The sequence below is a fragment of the Empidonax traillii genome, unplaced genomic scaffold, assembly GCF_003031625.1.
Source record: "Empidonax traillii isolate 1590-97213 ecotype Southwest subspecies unplaced genomic scaffold, ASM303162v1 scaffold205:size1172791, whole genome shotgun sequence".
Classification (NCBI taxonomy): Eukaryota; Metazoa; Chordata; class Aves; order Passeriformes; family Tyrannidae; genus Empidonax; species Empidonax traillii.
In genome coordinates, this window is record NW_020955398.1 from 312,171 (window position 1) to 334,291 (window position 22,121).

A 22,121-nucleotide genomic window follows, 5' to 3' on the forward strand; every position below is an offset into this window, starting at 1 on the left:
ACCTCAAAAATTGTCTTTTTTTTTGATCAAGTCAGAGCTAAGCAAAACTCGCTTTTTTTTTAGCAAGTCAGCTGGGCTTAGTATGCTTAAAATGACATTTAAGTACCAACAACTCTAAGAATTTCTTTCTTTACAATACTTACATGTGCTTTAATTCATTCTTTTCTACAGGGTCCTTCCCTTCAAATTGCTTTGACAGAAGGCTGATTGTGATTTTAATTTTCATCCCTACACATGATAAATCCAAATATAAAAATGTCCTTTGTGTATTATACTTTGACTTGCTGGGAAATATTATGGACATAGATAGCTTGTGCAAGAATTGAAAAAACCACAACTGTCTCCCCAAAGACAGCATCTCTCTCCTATTTGTTTTTTTTTCACCTAGAGTGAAGTGTGTTCAACTTCATAAAAAATGAGTCTCCATATAGTAACTCTGCAGTTTGCACGGTGGTTTGGGGGTTATGATTTTTTGTTTGGTTTTTTATTGGGTTTGTTGGCTTGATTTTGTTCAGTATTTTTTAGTGGAGGCAGAGATGGTAGAAGTACTAGCTTCTACTTCTAGTCAGACTTCCTTCTGACTAGACTTCCTTCATTCTGTCCAGTCATGTGGTCATTCTCCCCCCACTCCCAATATTTTTTTTTTTTTTTCTTCTGGGAGCCCCTGGTGGTCTAGAGGGTAAAGGCAGCTGCACTGTCACTGCCAAGGCCCGGGTTCGATTCCCGGTCGGGGCCACTCCCCGGGCAGATGGAGCTCCTTAGCCCATAAGGCAATCCATCTACATCCTGAGGACCTCGCTGCCACCGTCCAAGCGTGCTTGGCCCCAGCAGATGAACCTCAGGATTAAAGGGTGGGCTCAGTTCTGTGCACACTGTGTCTCACCTAAAAAATCCAATACGCAGGCTGGGAGGTGTAAAGACCTTCCCCGGATTTTCGTTCGCGAAGACTGGCCATTACTTTACTTACTCCCAATATTTTTTACTCAGTCAACCAGATGAATAGACTCTAAAGCTTCTTAAAGACAAAGAGTTTCAATCTCGTGTATCTTAAGATACCTTTATATTTATGTAGTGCTGTAAATGTTTCTTAAATGAAGCCCATCAGAAGGAGCTGAATTACTGAATTTAGTAATCCTGGCAACGTCCACATGTTTACAGCTTTATCTGTGTCCCCTAGAGAGGGCTGAAGGAAAAGAAACAAGAAACCAGGAGAGCTGTAGGAGCATACTTTGTATCTTCTTCATTGATACCCTTCATGCCATTCAAATAGGACTCCGGAATACACTACTTTAATTAGCAAAGCTTGTTTTAAAGTAAACAACACAAACACTCCTTATAGGACAGTCACAGTCTCCCCTGCTAGACATACAGGCTTTTTGGCAAGATCACATTCAAACAGCATGAAATTCACCCCTGTGCACGGCCCCAGAAGGCCCTTGCACCATTTTATCCTCCATTTAGCTGCTCTGGTTAGGAGCAAGTGGTTTGTGGGATAAGGATGGAGGTTCACTATGATTTTCCTCCAAAAAAAAAAAAGATGGTCCAAGTCCACATCCGTTAAGATCAGCAGTTTAACCACTATAAGGTCATAAAGGTGTAATATAGGCGTCATGCATAGAGTACATATCATATTTCAACTGAGTCCTGTCCCTGCATGACTTTGAGCCCCAGAGAAAGTACAGATCCACAACATGTCCGCAATTAAGCTATCAGTCATTATATTTGCTGCGTTGTGTTGTTTACTGGGAGCACTGCAAAGTCATTCAACTGACAGGAGTCAAGACAGCAGTGAGAAGAGTATCCTCATGAGGAAGCTCTGACAGGATTCCTTTTGACACATGGGAGAACATGGGAGTCCCATCTTAGTTCAGTAATTGCTAAACAAACAGAAATTGGAAATCACTAATGTGACACTGACCCATAAAACACTGATCACTGAGGCCCTGTTGTCCCCTGTGGAACAGGGAACAACAGATGGTCAAAGTAAATAGAGTAAGAACAAAAAATTACGGAAATAATGTTGGCTCCTTAACAAATGCCTTACAATAGTCCATTTATGCTGACTGACATCGGTTGTTCTTTTCAGTTATAACTGTGCAGCAAAATCGGACATGTCTCCTCTTCCAGTCTTGATACTGAGCTTTTGTTGATCTTCTTTTGTTAGTCGAGGGCTTTTTTCTTTTTTTTTTCTCTTTTTTTATCTTTTTTCTATTTTTTTTTTAATTTTATTTTTTACAACTACGTTTATCAACACTGATACATTACAGATCTTATTAGTTATACTTTGAAGTCTGATCATGCAGAACTACAGGCAGGTGCAACTTAGATCTTATTATAGGATGGACATGGCAAGGTGAACAGTTGTTTTTGCTAGTTAAGATCTGGAGCTTTGTTACTGTTGTGGCTTGATGTATACTGGCCATAAGTCCCACTTACCCAATTTACTAAATATACATGATTCTATATGTACACTGAAACTTCCAGCACCCTCCTTTATCAGCATGGGACTGACTTAGGAGAAAGTCAGAGGTCAACCATATTTATGCATACAGTGGCCTGCTTGTAAAAGATTTTAACAGAAATAGCGTATTGGGTTATTACATATTAGTTACAGAGGAAGGGAAAAAAATAAATCAATACAACTATTTACATTATGAATATCTTGCTTTCCAGAAGACAAGAATGGCCCTGTTCAGTGAAAATTAGCAAAAGAGACCTGTCTGAAATGACAAGCATAGTAGGGATACATTTATTTCCCCAATTGACCGTGTCTTCCTTCAATATGTGCTTTTCAGCTTTTCACTCTCAAATAAAAAGGCACCATTAGCCTCAGCTGAAGTTTTTCAACATTCTTTTGTCGAATCAAATCCTCTTTAAAATTCAAACTTGCCATTGGTCAATGAGCCTGAACATGCATTAAGTTAAACATTTCACCTCTTGCAATCAATAGTTAATTAAAAAAACCCAAACCAACAACAAAAAAGAAAAAAAAAATCAGGCCACACTGGCAAGTTCCTAATACACCAAGAGGATTCCACTAAATTCCACTGGACAGGTCTGTTTTCCAGCTCATCAGTGAAGATGACACATTCACCATTCCCCTGCCTTCCCCAAGCATCTTCCTAATTAGGACATTACAAATTTGTGTAATACTCAAACCTACTGCACAATGATTTTGTGTGTGTGTGTGTGTGTGAAAAAGATAACCTTGAGCTTGCAATTTGTTAACTCTGTCCTTTGTAAAGTGGTGGAAGTTCAAATAAGCACAACCATCAGATTCTTGAAGATGCGTGGTTAAATTACAACTACACTCTTTATTCACACTGAGTATGAGTAGAACAGAAGTCCTGAAAATCACATCCCTGTGTGCACCCTCTCTGTCCTACAAACACATACAGAAGCAAAGAAAAATAAAAGACTAAACATAAAATGAACAATTAACTCAGACTTTTTTTTTTTGCCAGACTATGAAAAGAAAACTCTAATTCTTCCCTGCAGGTGTTCTTTTGTATTGCTCTCCCTGGAAGCACAGAGTTTGTTGCAAAATGCCTTATTTGTTTGGTTAGTTTTGCATGTTTGAATTCACACAAAATTTTAACATCTCAATAAGCATGAAGAAGTATAAACAGGTCTGAAGCAAAAGAAATTTTTGATCCTTTGAAATACTATAAAGTTTTTAACATAAATAAGCTAACACTGGTTACTAGAAGTTATTTTGAATTAAAATATTCCAATTATGTTTCACAATAATTTCAGGATACTCAAAACAATTTTTTTCTTTAACAAAAATTTCGGAAGATTTGCTGAAAGTGACTTTATCAGGCAGTTCTAAAATTTGCTACTAGCACATTTTTCATGAGAAAAAATGGAAAAGAATTGGAAAAGAAACCACTGGTGCTCACTGACAAATTTATAGTACAATCCAAAGCAGTTAAGTAGCACTGCTTTAGAAAACTCCCTAAGGGCACTGCAGCAGGTCTCATTTCTCCAGTATCATTAGCCCAAATTTTGAAGGTAAAGCAACGTATGTGAAGATAAAACCAAATTGGTTATAAGTTTGGAAGAAGGAAATAGTCACATGATCATCTATCTCGTGTCACCTTCCATGGCTAGTGCTGTGCAGGAACTGGGGATTTCCAAAGGAAAATCATCAGTGCATTAGGGCTTGGAAAACCTGATCAGGCTTTCTGTAGCTTTTGTTGTTTGTTTGTTTTAAAAACATTACCTCACTTGCACTTCAATTTAAGCTCCGTTTCATATAATGCAAGCTTGCTAAGATTCCTGAACCTATTCATGCCACGGAATTCTAGATAATAGGGGGGGATCATCAACCACAATGCAATTCCCACAAATCAGTGTGCGACCAACTCAAATATCTGAACTCTCTAAAGCTATATTACATTTTAATGGAATATAGTGAAAACTCACAACATACTATTCCAGTGACCAAGTCAGTATCTGAATACTGTTTTCAAAAATTCCCCAAAATTTTGGACTGAAAACGTATATGAGCTTGCAACAGCTCATAATAAATCAATATCTCATTTTCATTCAAACTCAGCAATGCAAAAGAAAATTGACAAAGGGTCTTTTAAGAACCATTCTGACTTTTTTCTTTTTCTTTTTTTTTTTTTTCCTCATTCTATCCAGAAGTACTCCACCTGAAAATAAAGCAGGAATGTTTTGCAGCAACTTTCCTCTGCACCTTCTCAATGCTATTTCTTGCAGCTAGTGCTCCGAGCAGCCACTGATAGTTAAAATGCTTCTGCCACTCTTCTCACCCAGCTCATACATGACTTAAGTAAGCCATTTGGGACAGAATTTCTTTGGGGATTCAGGCACTTAAGATATAAATAGGCTCTCGGGCATATTTTTAAAAATACCGAGGTGTCCAGCTGCCCTTCAGGATGATGCCATTTCTGGCATAGGGTCTCTGATTGCCCCTTTAATGCTTAAATACCTTGGAACATCTGTCATAGGTCTCTTGCTTCCCAATTTCCTTCATTTTCTTCCCTATTACTTTTCACCTCTGCAGTGGTGGCAATCATGCTTACAACTGCAAACCTCAGTAAATTAAGTGAAAATTGTTGCTCTAGTACTACATTTAGTAACATTTTAAACAGAAGTAGATTTCAAAGATCAATGGCAAAATAAGAAAAGCATTTATCATTTTCAAGATGAACAAAATGTTCAAATAAAGGGGAACACACTTGAAGAGAAGGGTATCAAAACTTATAGAATCAGAAAATTCATTTCCCTTAAGACAGCCTCAGAACATCATCACTATAATCTTTTATTCAAGAGTACATGCATTATGGTACCATATCAACTTGACAGCACCAAACTCCTGGCACAAAGCAAAACAAAGGATGCTATTCCTGCTCGATGGTTGCTACTTCAGTTTGGACATACAAGGACCAGAATTGTAAAGAACTAATGCTTTTCTTCATTGATGGCTTATTTTCTAGTGACCAATGTGGACAGCTCCAAGTTTTCTCCCCCAGACAGAGCTTCCCATAAAGGAGACTAATTTGCGACAAAAAGAGATGCAGTAATTCTTTTAGGCCCCATTTCAGCAAGGCACTTAAGCACACGCTGATGCCGATCATTGTTGAGCAAAGGACAAAAGCCTGTGTTAGTTAAAATTAGGTATGCATCCCTATAGTCTCCATCAAGTGTTTGAACAAGCACTGGTGCTTAGCAGAATCAGGGCTGCTGGGAGTAAAGCTATGTAACTCCTGTGATGGGGGTTCATTCAGCACCTAACAAATTACATCTTCTGTGGTTCTCCACCCAGCCTTCATGAAGTCAAACAAGACTGAATTATACTGTGGGACCAAGAGTATGTTTTTTTTGGCTTCAACAGATGAAACATGGGAGATCTACAAGTACCCATCTACTACAAATGGCTTCTCTGCTATTGCCTATGTCACATCTCCATAATACCACTGGCAATGAACTGTGGTTACTCCATGTTTCTACAGTTTACACTGGGGGTGTGTTTGCAGTTCCTTACATACAGCTTTGCCTCTTTGAGACACTTGGTTGAGTCTTGTTTAAATAACACACCCAAATTGTGCACACTAAGGAATGTAAAGCAGATAGTAGTTACCTGAATATTATTAATATGTATCTACGGTGAATTAAATCTGGAGGTGATATATTTCATTATTGCTAAGAAGTCACCCTTGGTGTTATTGCCTACATACCTACAGAGCTTTGCTATTAACCTTTCAATATTTCTATGATCGTTGGCTTTGAAGTGAGAGTTACATCACTAATAATGATTTGATGTTTCATGGCTTAAGAGAGAATATTGCTAAATATATTTAGCAGTAGTAAATTATTGCTTTTAAAATTACTGCTCTGAGTTTTTAGAACATGATCAACCTAATTTTATTCTCAAAAAAATTTTGATAAAAATCTACCAAAAATATAGCCAGGGAAAAAAACCCACTTCCTATAGCAATTCTGATACAGCTCAGACTTATCAAATCTGAAATTATTTTATATCCACTTAATTTTTATTTCCCCTTCTCCCCACCCTGGGGACAAACCTTTTCTTCCTTTCTTCCCTTTGAATAAAATCTGACTTGATACTCAATTTTTTTCTCCTACCACAGAATGTCAGGACTGTAAGCCACCCAATAGAACAGCCCTGTTTTGGTAGAATTTTAAATACATACATAAGAATTAGTGAATTTAAAATATCCCCTAACATATTCTAAACTGTTTCTCTCTCTGACATTTAGAAAAGCATTAGAGTACAATTTAGCTCATTTCAGTTTACATGGTACACTTTGGTAACAGGACAGATGACTCAGATTTTAGTTAATTTCCAACTCAGGTAACAATGACCTTGCAGTGGAAAATGCTAATTGCTGTTTCAGCTGGAAAAATATTCAACTGTTATGAAATTCTGTGTGGACTCTTGACATTCTCTGGTAAAAACAGTTGCTGTTACTTACCATTGGAAACCCTGTGGACTATTACCTGGTAAATTCAATTTGATATTCAGTCACTGTTGGGTTCTTTGGAACTTGTCAAAACCACCTAAGACCCCTGACTGCACCCCTTTCATCCCAGCGCACCAGCTGACTGATAACTTTTGCTATTTACTTAGAAAATAGGAATACTAGACCCATGCACTTTGTGGTTCTTTTCCATGTAACGCAGCTGCTAAAACTTCCTGGGGAGTCTGATGATTTGTCACGAGCAAATGAACAGCCAGAAACACCTAGAGAATGCCTGTTCTCTTAGTAGCAGAGGTCCCTGCTACGGAATGATTTAAAGGGAAAACAACCTCTAAGCCGCAAACATACACTGAGGGGGAGTGGGCCACAAATATCCTTTCTCTATCTAACCTAGTAAAGTCCTAGACATAAAATAAAAACAAGTTGTTGCAGGTCCTTTTCATTATCATATATCATAATCTGCTCATGCCCCAGCCCTCTAACTTACAAACATACCTGTAATTCATAATAGAGAGCCTGTCTATGACCTAAGATGATAACGCACTTAACAGTGACAGGAAAAGTTCCTTACTGAGATAAATCTTTCTGGGCTTAGACATGCATAAAAAACTTTCATTCTTGTTCCCTGTAGCTTGCAAAGATACATGTGCTTCCTTTTAACCTGGTCTCAGCTTGGCATATCTGCTCTAAAAATCAGAACAATAAGTCTTAACATTCACAAACTATCATTTTTCTATGAAGCTCTGTGGCTTCTTCTTTCAGTAAAACTACTTATTATTTCAAAATATATATACAACTCTCAGCAGAAATTTTGGTGCTACATCTTCAAGTGTCTGAGGGAGACACAGTTCTATGTGGTTATTTACACTTCCACAAGTCCTCATACAAGATATGCAACCTCATCAATGAACAAACAAATAGAATATCACATTTGTGTAGTTATGCACTTCACCTGAAATGGGCCATTTATGGTTGTGGAGTGCACACTAATTACTTATGCAGATGTGTGTGTTCCTGTGGGCACACAGCTGCATACACTGCCAGAATTCTCTTGGCACCTGTGTGTATGTGCTATTCCTATACGAAGAAAAATGCAAGTATATTCCTGTCTGCCTCACTGGGCAGACAACAGAACAGAGAGTGAAGGCAGGTACACACTCATATGTTTAAGAGTGGCTACTGCACACCTTGTCATGCCAGTGTGGAAAGGACAGTTGCAGATTGCTGGTTTTGCAGCCATTCATTTTACATCTTGTGGGGAGGGAGTTAAAAAAATGATTTTTCAGTTCCTTTTTTTTTTTTTTTACCCCCCTGGTAAGCATCACTGGAAGAAGACCAAAGCAGAGCAACTATAAGTTAAATATACACTTGAGCTTAGCTGTGTTACATAACTCTGTAGGAGAAGCAGGCTGAAAAGATTTTGCTTGTTTGTTTTGTTTAAATCTTTGTGTTTATTATTTCTCTTTCTTTTCATCTCTTAACTCCCATTTAATTTTTTCCTCCTAAATTACATCATCCTCTGAAGAACGCTGGGTTTCGCAGGCAGGCGGCTAGTCACCTGCAACAACCGAGGGGTCCTGCAGAAGCTTCCAGGCTGCTGTCCGTGTCAGACGCCAGTGTTTGATCCGTGGACATGGATGAGATGTCATTGACAGATGAGGATGGAGGGAGGCTTTCACTGCTGTTCACTGCTGCACCTGTGCTACGAAAACGAACACCAGTGTGATTAAACCTGAAACCCCGGAACGTATCAGATTTAAAAAAAACCAAAGGATACTTACCCTGTGGCAACAGGCATGTGAGTACACAGACCATTTTAAACAGTGGCAGATATTAGCAGAAAATGGGCCATACAAAATTTAGACATTGGAAAATATTAAATATTTTACCAGGAAATCTCTCCCTCAACAGTCTGTTTTGAAGAGTTACAGCTCATAACACTAATATTCAAAGCTCCAGATGGGAACTGCTTTCTACTCTTGTAGTAGTACAAAGATATTATGACATCAGAACTACCCTTAAATTAGTTTACTCTTCTGATATGTTGGGAAAATAAAATAGTTAATTTACTAGGCACTGCAGAAAGACAGAGCAATCTTAATGACGTCTGGCTGGTGACTGCAGACAGCAATCATCTATATTTTCTGGCAGAAGAAATGTTTTTCTAAGAGTTAATTACATGTACCTCATTCAGGTACTCATTACATATATCTCAGCATCCAGTACAATACTGTTATTCATGTTTGCATGTTATGTGACATTTCATGAAAATACTAATCAATCAAGACAACTGCATTTATGTGTAGTCAAAATATGACTGAATCTATCTATATTAACGTCTAAACAGTATATTACCTTTCTAAATGTTTACTGTGCTGGACAGAAATCTACCATTAAGTCGTGGATACTGTCCCAGGAATCAAATGGAAATAATTCTGGTAGGTTCAATAGACGTTTGATCAAACTGTTGCTGTGCAACTTTCTTTGATGAATGTACAATCCACTTAGCTAGGCAAAATAACTGAAGAAATAACTGCAGAAATTGTACAGGTGAAGATTTTGTTAAACTCTGTCTGATTCAGCACCACTGAATTCAATATGTTGTTTTCAGCAAGCATCAATTCAGCCTGTAAGTTTCCAGAAATTGCATTTTTATGGTTTTTCTAGCTTTCAGCACAATTCCACATGAGACAACACACAGACATGATAGCTGCTGTTGTAGGCCCAAAGCTCCCAGACTCAAAAAATACCCACAAAACCAAATGAAAACCACACTAAACATACATGACAGAATTAGAGAATTCAGCAGCACAAAGTAGCACTTATGCACTAAGACTCAGAAATCCAACCAAAAGCTGTCCTAGACAGTAAAAAATGCTTCATTTCCTATGCTCAGCACCTGCCTGGTGCTACAACAGCTTGTTCCTGAAGGGATGGGTGCCAAGTGAGACAGCACAGAAATGACAGAGGTGCATTCAAAAGGGGAAAATGAGCCCCATTTATGAATTTGCTGTTTGACAGGAAGCTTCTCACTGGCCGCAGGTTTAAAGAAAAGAGCTGAAGGTTAGAGCAGGTGAGAAACAGCTCCTGGGATCTGTTCCTGGTTCTGCCATTGACTTGACAGCTACTGTTTTAAGCCACACATCAGCTTCCTTGCCGTAAAGCAGGAATTCCTTCCTCAGAGGGCTCCTAGGAAGCACTGTTTAACAAGCACCAATGGAACTGCCTCTGAGACTTCAGCTGTGAAGAGGTACTGATTTGGGGTAAAATAGCTGAAAAGACAACTGCAAATTTTGCTGTTTCCAAAAAAAATACAACACCCTGTGTCTGTCTTGGACATTTGGTCAGCTTCTTATAAATTGTGTAAACAGCAACTATTGATATTGAATGTTGCGATGCTTGGCAAGTCCATCAGCTGCTTAATTTAGATTTTGCACATGATAGAAGAGGGCTAGAAAGGGTATCCAGTAGTTCCTGGTGATAGCAACAAAACTGACCAAATCAGACAGCAACTGAAAGCCAGGAAAGGAAGAATACAAGATCAATTTTCATCTACAAAGGGAATGCTAAGAATAAGCTGTCCTATTTACTATATTCCATATCCAGAAATGAGAAGACAATTGAAAATGTTAGGTATGAAACTACAGCTGGGCAGTGAAGGCTAGGGGAGAGTGTGAGACAAGGTTAGTTAGTATGCACAGAATTTAAATTTAATTCTAAATAATCTACAGCCTTGTATTAAATGTTTTATTTAATGAAAATACCTGCTGTTTGATATTACCAGCCAGAAACACTTTTTAAAAATGCATCAACCAAATATAAAACAGTAGTTGTAAATTGCTCCCCTATTTTTGCATAAAACAGCTTGTATCCTTTGCTTCTGTGCTTCAGAAATGACAGAACAGAAGAGTCCCAAGACTGCTAGTGAAAAGTTCTACTGCACTTCCTGGTTTAGCTTAAAATAACCAGAAGGAGATCTCAACAGAAGATTCAATAAGCATGTGTGATAGCCAAACAGTGTGTGTATTTTGGAGAGGTTACAGGTGCATAAAAGGCATATGTCTTCATGTTATAAGAGTGTGAATTGGTTAACCATCCTGGAAGTTGATTCCTGGCTATTTCTCACATATATTGTTGCAACTAAGTTCCACTGAGAAAACCTTTTATTCTAACCACTTCTATTCTCTCAGCCTAGTAATAACATGGCACAGACCCTTTGAGTAGTCAGCATGTCAGTAAAGTGTACAGCATCCGAATTCATAAATAAAACAAAACCGTTCAGCAATTCTGTGACAAAGAAAGAATAGAAATGCAGGAACTACCATCTAAGATTGAATTCCTTGTTTATGTGTGCATGTGGGCGTGCACATGTTGCTTACATATCTATGTAACACTTATATACCCACCTACACAAAAATTTTTCCACTCAATTCAGCACTGCTAACGCCTTAAATAGGTTTGGACATGATGAGCTCTGAGATAGAAGTCTAGATAAAATGTAGAGAAAAGCAGTAATTTTGAAAGACTGAAGGTAATGAAGTTCAAAGGAAGGAAGACTGATTAGGGATGTGATAATGACAGAATTTACATGAGCTAAAAGCTGATAGAAAAAATGATGGATGAATCTGTTCTCCAAGTTCCCTGGAGAAAGGACAAGAACTGTAGCAAAAAAGACTTACAAAAGGCAATGCAAAATGCTTTTTTGAAAATAAACAATGAAAGATCTTTTGGACAGGCAGAAGTAGTATCTGCTGGGAACAATTTTAGACACTGTTGATTTTGTTCATTGGACATGAGCATGAGGGGTACTTGAGATCGTCCCCCCACAAGCCCCACATTTAAAGCTTGTATGTTATATTAACCAATTCTTCACAGATCAAGGGATTGACACCCTGATACACAGGCACTTCAAGTAGCTGCATCAATGGGTAATTATTATCCCTTGTGCTGTCATTTTCAGCTGTCTTCCCCAAAACTCTGATCAAGTAATCATGGAAACTAATCTCCAGCTTGCTTGCTATGATTATTGATAGAGTGCCAAATCTTAGTTCTCTTAATTCTTGCCAAGAACATTAACCAATGAGTAATGTGTATGTAGATTCTCTCATTTTCCTTATGCTCAGAACTGGTGTTTTGCCTCATTCTTTCAATATTTCATTCAGCTGAATATTTGAGTCAGTGAAGAAAAACAGAAAATCTACGGTTTCATACAACAGTCTCAGCTGAGAGCAGTTTTTAAATAGTGGCTAAACCTGTTGGTGTCTAAAAATCCAGAAATAGTCAAAGGGAAACAGCAGAAGAAATACAGGTAAGAAATGACAACTTTGTATATTTGAAAATGTTTTAGATAAACAATAAAAACTTTCCACCCAGAAAAAACAGAATATGGAATACATAAAGAAATCCCTGGATAGTTAATACCTGAAACAAGCAACTACAATGTTTCTTGATCATAAATCAGCATGCAACTACAGTGCTGCAGGGCAGAAAGATTTAAGAATGGTAAGGGCTCCAGATTACTTTTCAGTGGTGGTATCATAGTTCAGTAAATTAAATTTGCAAGTCCTGTACTTTGTTTGCTACTTGGCAAGAACGCAGTGGATTGTTTCCAATATATTACTTCATCGATGTCAAAAATCCAGGTGCAGCACTAGTGCTCCAATATCACCATACAGTTAACTCCCTCCATTGTTGCCATGTTTCCCTTTGTCCTGTCAATTACTAATGATACCTTCTTGTTCTAACATTAAGTTCAGTAGCAACTGAAAAATAAGAATGAAAAAAGTCTTATCTCTGAATACATGCAGAATTAACTGAATCAAATTATTTTAATTTGAGGACAGGCTCTGAAGAGGTAGTTTTACATGCAAATGCTACTGGAACACTGTGCTCAAAATCTGGTCAAGTCTGCCAGTGAAAGCATGCCTTCACAAATATGTATTTCTGTGTACTGGCAGTCACAGTTTGTACTTCTGTGAAAGGAACTACTGATGTGAATTTTCCTCAGAAAAAACTTAGTTTTGATTTTTTTGGTGACAAGACTTTATTTAAAAATCAGTGGTTGAAGACAACTTTCCCTTCTCACTGAAGTGTCAACAAAGCTTATCAGCAAGCTATCCTAATGTTACCACACTTCTGAAAGGATGAACTACCAGACTAGGTACCAGACACTTACATGGGCTGAGGTGGGGATCAGGTGTGCAGTATTGCATGTCCAACAGATGGAGATGTGATAACATCATCAATTTTTATCCTATCAACCACTAAACTATTAGTTCAGTTATGCATTTGTAAGCAGTATAAAAATATTAGTGTGAGATAAACTTCCCCACCTAAAGGAGTATCATCTGTAATCACAGATCTTTCCACAGAAAATACCAGGACAACTATCCCTCAAGTAGCAAGAAGACCAGTTTTTAAGTATTAAAATGATACTGGAGCACAATTAATCAAGGTCAACTCATTAGAAGCACTGAACTTCATAAAAACTTCTTAACTGGTCTACATAATGGCAAGTGTAGCACAAGTTCTTCAGCTATCTCCATTCTCTTTTTGTCAGTACAGAAATCACATCAAAGTTATTCAATGGGGCCGAGTACCTGAAGGAGAAGGCTGTCCTTTTACTACGCCGTTTTTAGTCTTTTCTTCAGAATTCATTACTTCTTTGTAGATAAGTTCTGGAAGAGAGAATTGTAAGAGTTACAAACAGGGAGCAGCACCTGTGACCAGGAAAAAAGCAACTATCACACAGTGTTGTAGCCCTCCCAAGAGCACCCTATATCTACCCTACCTTTTCTTCACAAATCTGATTGCTCTACTTGCCTAAGACTTCCATTCCCCTCCTCTCCTCATCTCTTTTTGGAGTTGAATTGAGATAAATGGGATTAAACTACAGCACTTGAATTGTTTAATGCTGCACTATCTAGAAATGAAGTAGCACAATAACACAACACTTATTAATGTGGCTAAAATTCTGATGCATTGTCCCACTGAACAGTTGTCTGTTCTTCAGACGATATCCTTAGATTTCAGTGAAGCACTGGAATCTGCACCTCCTGTGTTAACATTAACTTGTGTAGATAATGATAGTCCTCAGGACATTCCTTATATTTTTGGTATCAAAACACCAGTTTGTAGGGCTAGTGTCAATTCTTTATGTCTGAGGAATTCTAATTTTAACACAGACACACTAGGCAGTGGGATGTGGCATTTTGCCACTGAAATACCCCTTCCCATGCCTTTCCTGCAATTACCTTTCCATTCCTCGATTGTATGTTCCCTTTCATCCAGCTGCTTATCATATATCTGTGGAGGAGGCTGCAGGAAAGAAACAAAGTTGTTTAGTCAATTGTCTCTTATATTGGAAATAATTAGGAGTAATTACTTAATTAAAGATAATTTCTCTTCTCCCTCTTCGTAATCCATCCTGTACACACAAAAACACATGAAACACCTTTGAATATTAAAGGGATTAACATTTCTGGAATCCAACTCTTTTTGTAGAAGAAATCAATATACTTCTCTGTTTTCCTCTTTTAAATAAGAGGCATAGTTGCAGTTGAAATAAAACTGCTACTATGCTTGTATTGAGCCCAGAAACTCAACACACTGACTGCGTGCAGCAGCAGAAAAGTATTGTCAGAATACCAAGCAAATACCAATCTTGATTAATTGTACTATAAATACCATTACTATATTAACTTTTAAGTTGCTCTTTAGATTTGCTTCTATACAAACCTCTCAGAGTAACTCTAATTTTGAATTAGATCTCCCTGCCACGGTTTCTGATCCACGTTCCAAATTCCAAGCTTTCCAGTATATGTATTTTAATTAACTTTGCTTTGGACAGAAAGGTGGCTTTTTTATTTGTTTGTTTTTAGTTGATGGAAATGTCAGAGAACTGGCAGATCCTGGAACTTACAGTCATACTGACACAAAGGCATCTAGAGTTTCAGGGAGCCTGAATACCTGCTTTCATTGGGTAACTAAGCCATGTGTTCATTGCCTCTCCTGATGTTAGCTGCCAAAACACAGCAGCCAAGAAAGGCAGAGGACTCTCCCCTCCTTCCTTCTACCAAGAAGCTTCAGCATGCAAGGTAAGACTAATGAAGATGGAAAAAAGGCCTACAACACTTTTCTCACTCATATGTATTTCCTCTGACTTCCACCTTGGGCACTTGGCCATTGCATCCCTTTCAAAACATCCTCCTATTAAATGCACACTTACCAAGCTGGTTTCTGATTCACTAAGAAGTTAGAAATTTGCTTTCAGGACTCTAACTCCATCAGTCCATTAAGCTATTTGCATGCTACAAACACAACTGAAAAAGTATTAGTTCAGTGACATAATATAGACCAGGAAAATTACACAACAGTTGAAGTGGATAAGTCCATTGAAAACAAGAGAAGTTTCTGCAGAGTAATAGATTTATCAGGGCTAAAAATGAGGGAATCTGATGAAGTCCTGCATTGCCAAGCCTCATACCTGAGAAGGTGCTGAGGGGGAATGTGAAACACATAAGTTAGAGTGCCGTGTCTCAGAAGAGTTCTTGGAGTTTTGCTACATCAGCAAGGTAAGACACAACCCTCTAAGAAGTCTGAGACCAAAACCAATGCAGCTGTTCTTTTATTCAGGAGAACAACCTTTCTTGGCCCTTTCCAGTGAGTCCTGAAGCTTAAGGCAGATGCAGCCAAGACCACGCAACCCCTGTGGGGATTCCATGTCTCTGCTGACAGTGTTATCGGAGACCTGAATGCTACAAGAGTGCAGATGAGCCTCACCACTGACCACTGAGATGTGGGAAGGAAGCTCCACTCCACCAGCTAAGTCTGCTGGACTCCTGCTCAGCCAGTCAGCCAGCTCTGAAGTATGCGTTTCCTATAAGGAAAGCAGAGAAAGCTGGCCAAGACAAGGAAATTGGAAGGCTAGGAATTTACAGGAGCAGGAGGGGAGGCATTTGGCTGAGCTGGAACGGAATCGCAGTGGCAGAACCACTGCTTCTCTGTGAGGTGGAAAGAAAACAGGTAAACCAAGTTGGACAAGAATATCCTGCAAGTACTTTTCTTTCTATACCCTTCAGAAAGGGGCTTACAAAAAGTGTAGGCTGTGAGCAAAATAGCTCCTACCAAGAATAAACACTGTTTTTACACCTAAAAAAGCTTGTATTTCTCCCACAGACAGAAATAAGAGTATGGATTCCTTCAGTACTTCAATTCTCAAACACAAATTACAGAACCAAAAGGAACAAGGGATCAGATGTATATACCTGTTCTAAGTTCACACAACCAGAAAATCTTTGACTTATGTCTCTTCTAATTTATTTCAGCTACATCTTAAGCAGGCATAACTGGCTAATAAGCAACAAGAAAATCAGCAGTAATTGTTTCCTTGATTAACACATTGTGGAAACAAAGGCATTTTCCAGGGAGAGAATCCAGAATAATCTCACTTGTTACCAAGCTCCTATTTTAAAGACAACCACGGGAGAGCAACCCAACTGTACTTCATACACTGCAGGATGCCAGAAGCTGCACCTACACAGCATTCAGCTGCTCTACCAGTGTTTGTATTGCAGACCTTTATTTGTGAATTAGCAGAACCCACAATTATAAAATATGGCTGTTGGCAGGAATGCCAGAGCCAAGGGTAACAAATATTCAGCATGATAACGGCATGAATAAATCCCTCCTCTTCACAGAGGCAGGATCTATAATCTCTAAAGCCTTTGCAGAGTATAGGAGAATGGAGCTCTGCTGAGAGGCCAGGCCAACGCTCTCACACTGGGAGAAGTGAAGCTATCCCATCAAAATTCCCTGATATAATGAAATGACTTCTTGTCTTTTCACTGATTCAAGGCACAGAGATGAGCTGAGAATACCACAACAATTTCAAGAATCTATTTTCCCACAATTCTCATTAATCCTAATGAAAACCACAAAGCTTGATAAAAAATCCCCTCCAGGCTGACCATCTGTTTTCTGCTAATTCATTTGTTTTACAGAGTTTTTAAAAACCAATTTCTAGAATTAGAAGGAGGAAGGGAGGTTTTTAAGGAAAATATACAAGTATTGTCTCAACAAAGGAGCATTCAGAGGAGCTGCCATACCAGGGTCCTCTTGGGCACCTGATTTCAGACTTGGTGCAAAGGTTAGCCTGAACTGACTTTTTAAATATTTGTAATCAGTAACTTCCTATGTGATTGTAGCTGTAGTTTATAGACACTATTATATGTCATTCATATAGCACATGCCAACTGAGAGTTATATGGCTTAGTTTGTACAGGTTTCAGAAAAAGTATGTAGTTAAACTAGCATAAAATCAAGGCTGGGTGTGGATCAATCCTATGGGTGGCATCATCTATCTTCAGTTTGAGGCTGCCATTTTCTCCTCAAACCAGACTGATCTGTAAGGAATTGCATTGGCAACACTAACAAAGAATAGAATCTATTTTTGGACACAAAAGCAAAGGAATGAATTACATTTTTCTTGTAAATGTTAAAAAAACCCCACCCTTGTTGTTCCAGTGATTATTGGCTTTTCCACTTTACAAATTGATTTTGAAAATATTTTTGCATCAAATGTAACATACAGTGAATATAATAAAAATTACAAAAACTTCAAAAGAAAATATCTACGTGGACCTTCTTCTGGAAAAAAAAAGCAGCAAAGCAAACAAACAAACAAACAAATAAACAAAATCAATCCAAAAAACAAACTGAAAAACAAAACACACAAAAGACAGGGTTTTTATGTGGTCAGATAAAGAGCAGGAGACTACTGGAATTGTTAAATACCTTTCTAATATCCAGGGAGGAAAAGCCTTTCACTAGAAAAAAATGCAAAATATATATTGAGGCTGATGCATTCTCACTTTCCCAAAGCAACACAGATTGATTTGTATGCCACTGCTGGAAAGCGAGGGGAATGGACTGAAGCTCACACTGGGATGCTGGAGCTCACATTCAAATAAATCCTGCTGTCTCTGTCCCTGCCTCTGCAGAGCTAGTGCCAGCACAGTGGAGACCTTGGGATGAGCTGTTTTTAGAAAGCTTGACAGAGGAAGGCTTGAGTCTACATTTGTTCCCGGAATCGCAGGGTCCAGAGCAGTAGTTGGAGCAGCATTAAGGGCAGTGATAGAATTAGCAATATACAAATAAATTGGAGGCTGTAAAAAATTAATGGTATGAGGTAAACATTTTGTTAAATGGCTTAGATCCTCATAACAGGTGAATATAAAAATTCTCTTGTGTTTTGCCACAACCTAGACTGTGTTACTGATGCCATTTATATATTTATTTCTGCGGTGCAAGACAAAGTACACCAGAGTGTTTGCCACCAGAGGTCTGATGTCTCTTTACCTAAAAAGGAAGATGTCAAGGGCTTTGGATTTCACCCTGTAATGCTGAGGGACTCCACAGAGGGCTAGGCATGATCTCATCAATGGATATGGAAGAGGAGATGCCTCTGAGTCCATTTGTTCCTTTGAGTCTTTGCAGAGACTTTTAGAAAACTCCACACATGGTGTGCATCACAGAAACTGGGGAGTGAGCTGTTTCTGAACAGCTGGACTGTAAGGATACCAGACAGCAGGAGTCAAGATCACTTGGCTACATGCAGATGACTGAACAGCTTGAAGATAAAACAAACAAGCTGGAAAAAGATTTAGTTTGGCTTGAAAAAGAAAAAGAAGAAAAGAAATCCCTCTTTCTTCTCTAACCACTACTTCTCACTGACATTAACAAAGATTGCTGTTTTTAGCTTCCATAGTTAATCATCTCTAAAGGGATAGATGTTGCTGACCAAGCAGAGCTGCATGCTTCTTTTGTGAGACAACAAATGTGCACCATCAACCTCTGTGTAGAAAACCAAGCCCTTTAACTGACTGCTAAAAAAAAAACTGTGGCAGATCATTGAAGACTTTAAATACAATATCTATACACTCAGAGCTGAGCAAGAGAAAAGAATACCAGAAAAGATGCACAACCTGGCAGCCTTGGTTTTGTCGTGTAGTGAAGGTGACACCTTCTTTTAAGTGTTTGTTTGCCACAGTGTCATGGTTTGATTCATCCACTTCCTCTCCGGGCAGTCTGCCCACATTCTCCACCAAAAAATTGTGGTTTTGCCCACCAGCCAGCCCCTGAGGCTGAGGATGGTTTTGTCCAGGTGGATTTCTGGAGAAAAAGCCAATCAAAACTTTGGATAACGCCTTTGCTAATTACATATTTAAGAAAATGGAAGAAAAGCCTGTTGTGCAATTGAAATTAGTAGCAGTTGAAATTGGTAGCCACGTAGAAGCAGCAGCAGGCCCCAAGTAAGGCAGGACCCCTTCCTCCCCTGGCCCTGGGCCGGGAAAAGGTGTAGCACTGAAGCCTCCCCCTTCTCTCCTGTAGGAGAGTAGAAAAAAAACTTTAAAGAAGAACCTAAACAAGATGTGCTGCAAAAAGAATTCCAGAGAAAAAAATAGCACAGCCTTCAAAGTCAAGGCTGACAGCAGTAGGAGAGAGAAGTTCAAAGGGAGGGGCTGCTTCTCCCCACCTCTCTCACTTTCTCTCCCTTCAGCAAGGAAAAGACTGAAAAATAAATCCCTGCCACCTGTGGAAGATTATTAGAGTGAAGAGACCCCCATGCAGCTCATAAAGGAACTTTTAGACACACGAGGAAGCCGAGACTTCATGAGAAGGCCTGAAATGAAACAGAGTCCTGCTGCAAGCTTGTAGGCCATAGACAGAGACTTATGCTGGAGCAGAACAGCTCGAGTAAGACGTTGAGATCCAAGTGAGAGATCCATGCTGGTGCTGGAAATTTGTGACCCTGAGAGAGACGAGGCCTACGCTGGAGTGAAAACAGCTCGAGTAAAATGTTTAGATCTGAGTAAGGGATCCATGTTAGACCCATGTCAAAAAAGTCTATCAAAGACTGTTCTCACGTGGGGAGGGATCCCACAGGAAACAGGGGTGAACTCAAAAGCCATTATCCCCTGTGACTCTGTGGTGAAGATCCATGGTAAGCAAGTGTCCCCTTGCAGTCCATAGAAGAGAAGACCTTCAAAGCCTGGGTAACCCCCCCCCCTTCAGTCTTAGCCCAGGAAGAGGGTAGGCCCAGCCCTGCAGCCAACACAGAAAAAAGAAAGACAGAGAAATAGTTTCAGCTGCAACAAAAAGAAGTTATCATCCTAGAGATAACAGAAGAAAAACTTTTAAATGCTGCAAAGTTGTTTTAAAGACTTGGAGCTCTAGAAATGGAGAATGAGGCTGCTTCTCCTCCTGAACTGATACAAGGAGGAGAAGAGTATTTCTGTAAATACATAGTACTTTTACCTAATTAAAATTAATGTAGATATAGTTCTTTAGTTTTTATCTTGGTAGTAATAGATGTTAATATTATTTTCCCCAATCAGCTCTGTTTTTCTCTCAACTTATAGTAATTGTGTGGGAAGTGAGAAAAAATTGACCCTGAGCAAAACCACAACACAAGACCCCAGAGCTGTCCAGAAGCACCTCTCCATCCTAATGGATGCTCAGTACTCACAGGCAAAATAAGAGGTGAGTGATTTTTTGATTTATCTTCTGACAAACTATGAAACTTGAAATTCATTTGAACAAATTGTAGGCAACAGCTGGTCATAGATGGTTTATACAGTGCTAAAACAATACAGCAGCAGTTTCTGTCCTGGACCTCAGACTGAGAACCATAACTCAAGCTCTCTTCATAAGCAATATAGGGAAGAGCATCACATTAATAGAAGGTAACACACAGATTGGCATGCACAGAAAAAGGAATGATAATTCACAATTCAGGTCCTTGTGGGTGGACCTAGATGCAAAATACTCCAGTGAAATACAAATCCTATGAAAATAAAACCAATAATGGAAGCAGCATTAGTTACAGTGAATAAAACCCCACAAAATCTATCACTGTTGTAAAATCCCATCAACATAGAAAAATGCTTAAAAGGAATATTTTAAACATATGATCTTTCTGTTTCATAGGAATCTCCTTGCTATCTGATGGCATATATCAGATAACAAGTAATAACTGCAAGTACAGTAAAATCTAAGACAAATGTTGAAACCAGTTAACAGAAAACAACATATAATTATATATGGCAAATATTGCTACTAGATTTGTTTTCATGAAATAGAATATTTTTCCCAAGTAGGAGTCACTATGAGGTCACACATATACTCAAAATGTTCAAAAATTAAATAATGTATAGATGAAGACAAATGTGCAAGATTAGGGGCAATTGTTTAGGACATAGACAGCAAAAATTCTTCTAAGATAGCATATTCCAGAAATGTACAAGCAAATATTTTTGGCCAAACATTACTTGGTTAACTTTTTATGAAGTACTATAATTGAAAAACCAAGGGGAGGAATGTAAAGCAGCCATTAACTTGCGTAAGAATGTCACTTTACTACAGGTAAGTGAGTATCTCTCCCACTCAAAATTATTTTTAATGCCAAGAATATGAAACTAATTAGACTGGAGAACTGGCAGCTCAAGCCAGTGCAATCCTAGGGAACAACCAGCATAAGTGGTCTGCTGGACCTCATACTAACGAACAGGGAAGGCCTGGGGAAAGTTGGAGGCAGCCTTGGATACAGTGATCATGAGATTGTGCAGTTCAGTAGCCCGTGAGGAGGAACCAGAGCAATGACTAAGATCACAGCCCTGGACTTCAAAAGAGCTAACTTGGGTCTCTTCAGGGACCTTCTTGGAAGAATCCCATGGGAATATAACCTAGAGGGAGGAGGGGTTCAAGAGAGCTGGTTAATAATCAAGGATCACTTCCTTCAGGTTCAAAACAGTGCATCTCCATAGGCAAGAAATTGAGCAAAAGGGGCAGGACAACTGCATGGATGGAATCATAGAATCAGAAAAATCATAGAATATCCTGAGTTGGAAGGGACCCACAAGGATCATCAATGTCCAACTCCTGGCCCTGCACAGGACCATCCCCAAGAGTCACACCATGTGCCTGACAGTATTGTCCAAATTCTTCTTGAACTCTGTCAGGCTTGGTGCTGTGACCAGTTCCCTGGGGAGCCTGTTCCAGGTGCCTAGCTACCTCGTGGGTAAAAAGCCTTTTTCTAATATCCAGCCTAAACCTCCCCTGACATAATTTCAGGCCATTCCCTTGGAT

General features: G+C 38.9%; 1 protein-coding gene across 11 annotated transcripts in view; it reads right to left on the minus strand.

Moving 5' to 3' along the window:
* Positions 1–1,212: 1,212 nt before the first annotated feature.
* The window catches only part of MAPK10 (mitogen-activated protein kinase 10), a 183,288-nt gene continuing 162,379 nt past the window's right edge, over positions 1,213–22,121 (minus strand). For 9 of the 11 annotated variants that reach the window (XM_027887238.1, XM_027887233.1, XM_027887236.1 and 6 more), the window contains 3 exons: positions 14,228–14,291; positions 13,574–13,651; positions 1,218–8,671 (listed from right to left, as the gene is read on the minus strand). In XM_027887238.1, the coding sequence (XP_027743039.1) occupies positions 8,529–8,671; positions 13,574–13,651; positions 14,228–14,291 (285 nt within the window). In that variant the 3' untranslated portion in view covers positions 1,218–8,528. Of the gene's footprint in view, positions 8,677–13,573; positions 13,652–14,227; positions 14,292–22,121 lie in introns of all 11 variants that reach the window. The other 2 variants (XM_027887234.1, XM_027887241.1) reach the window with 2 other exon arrangements.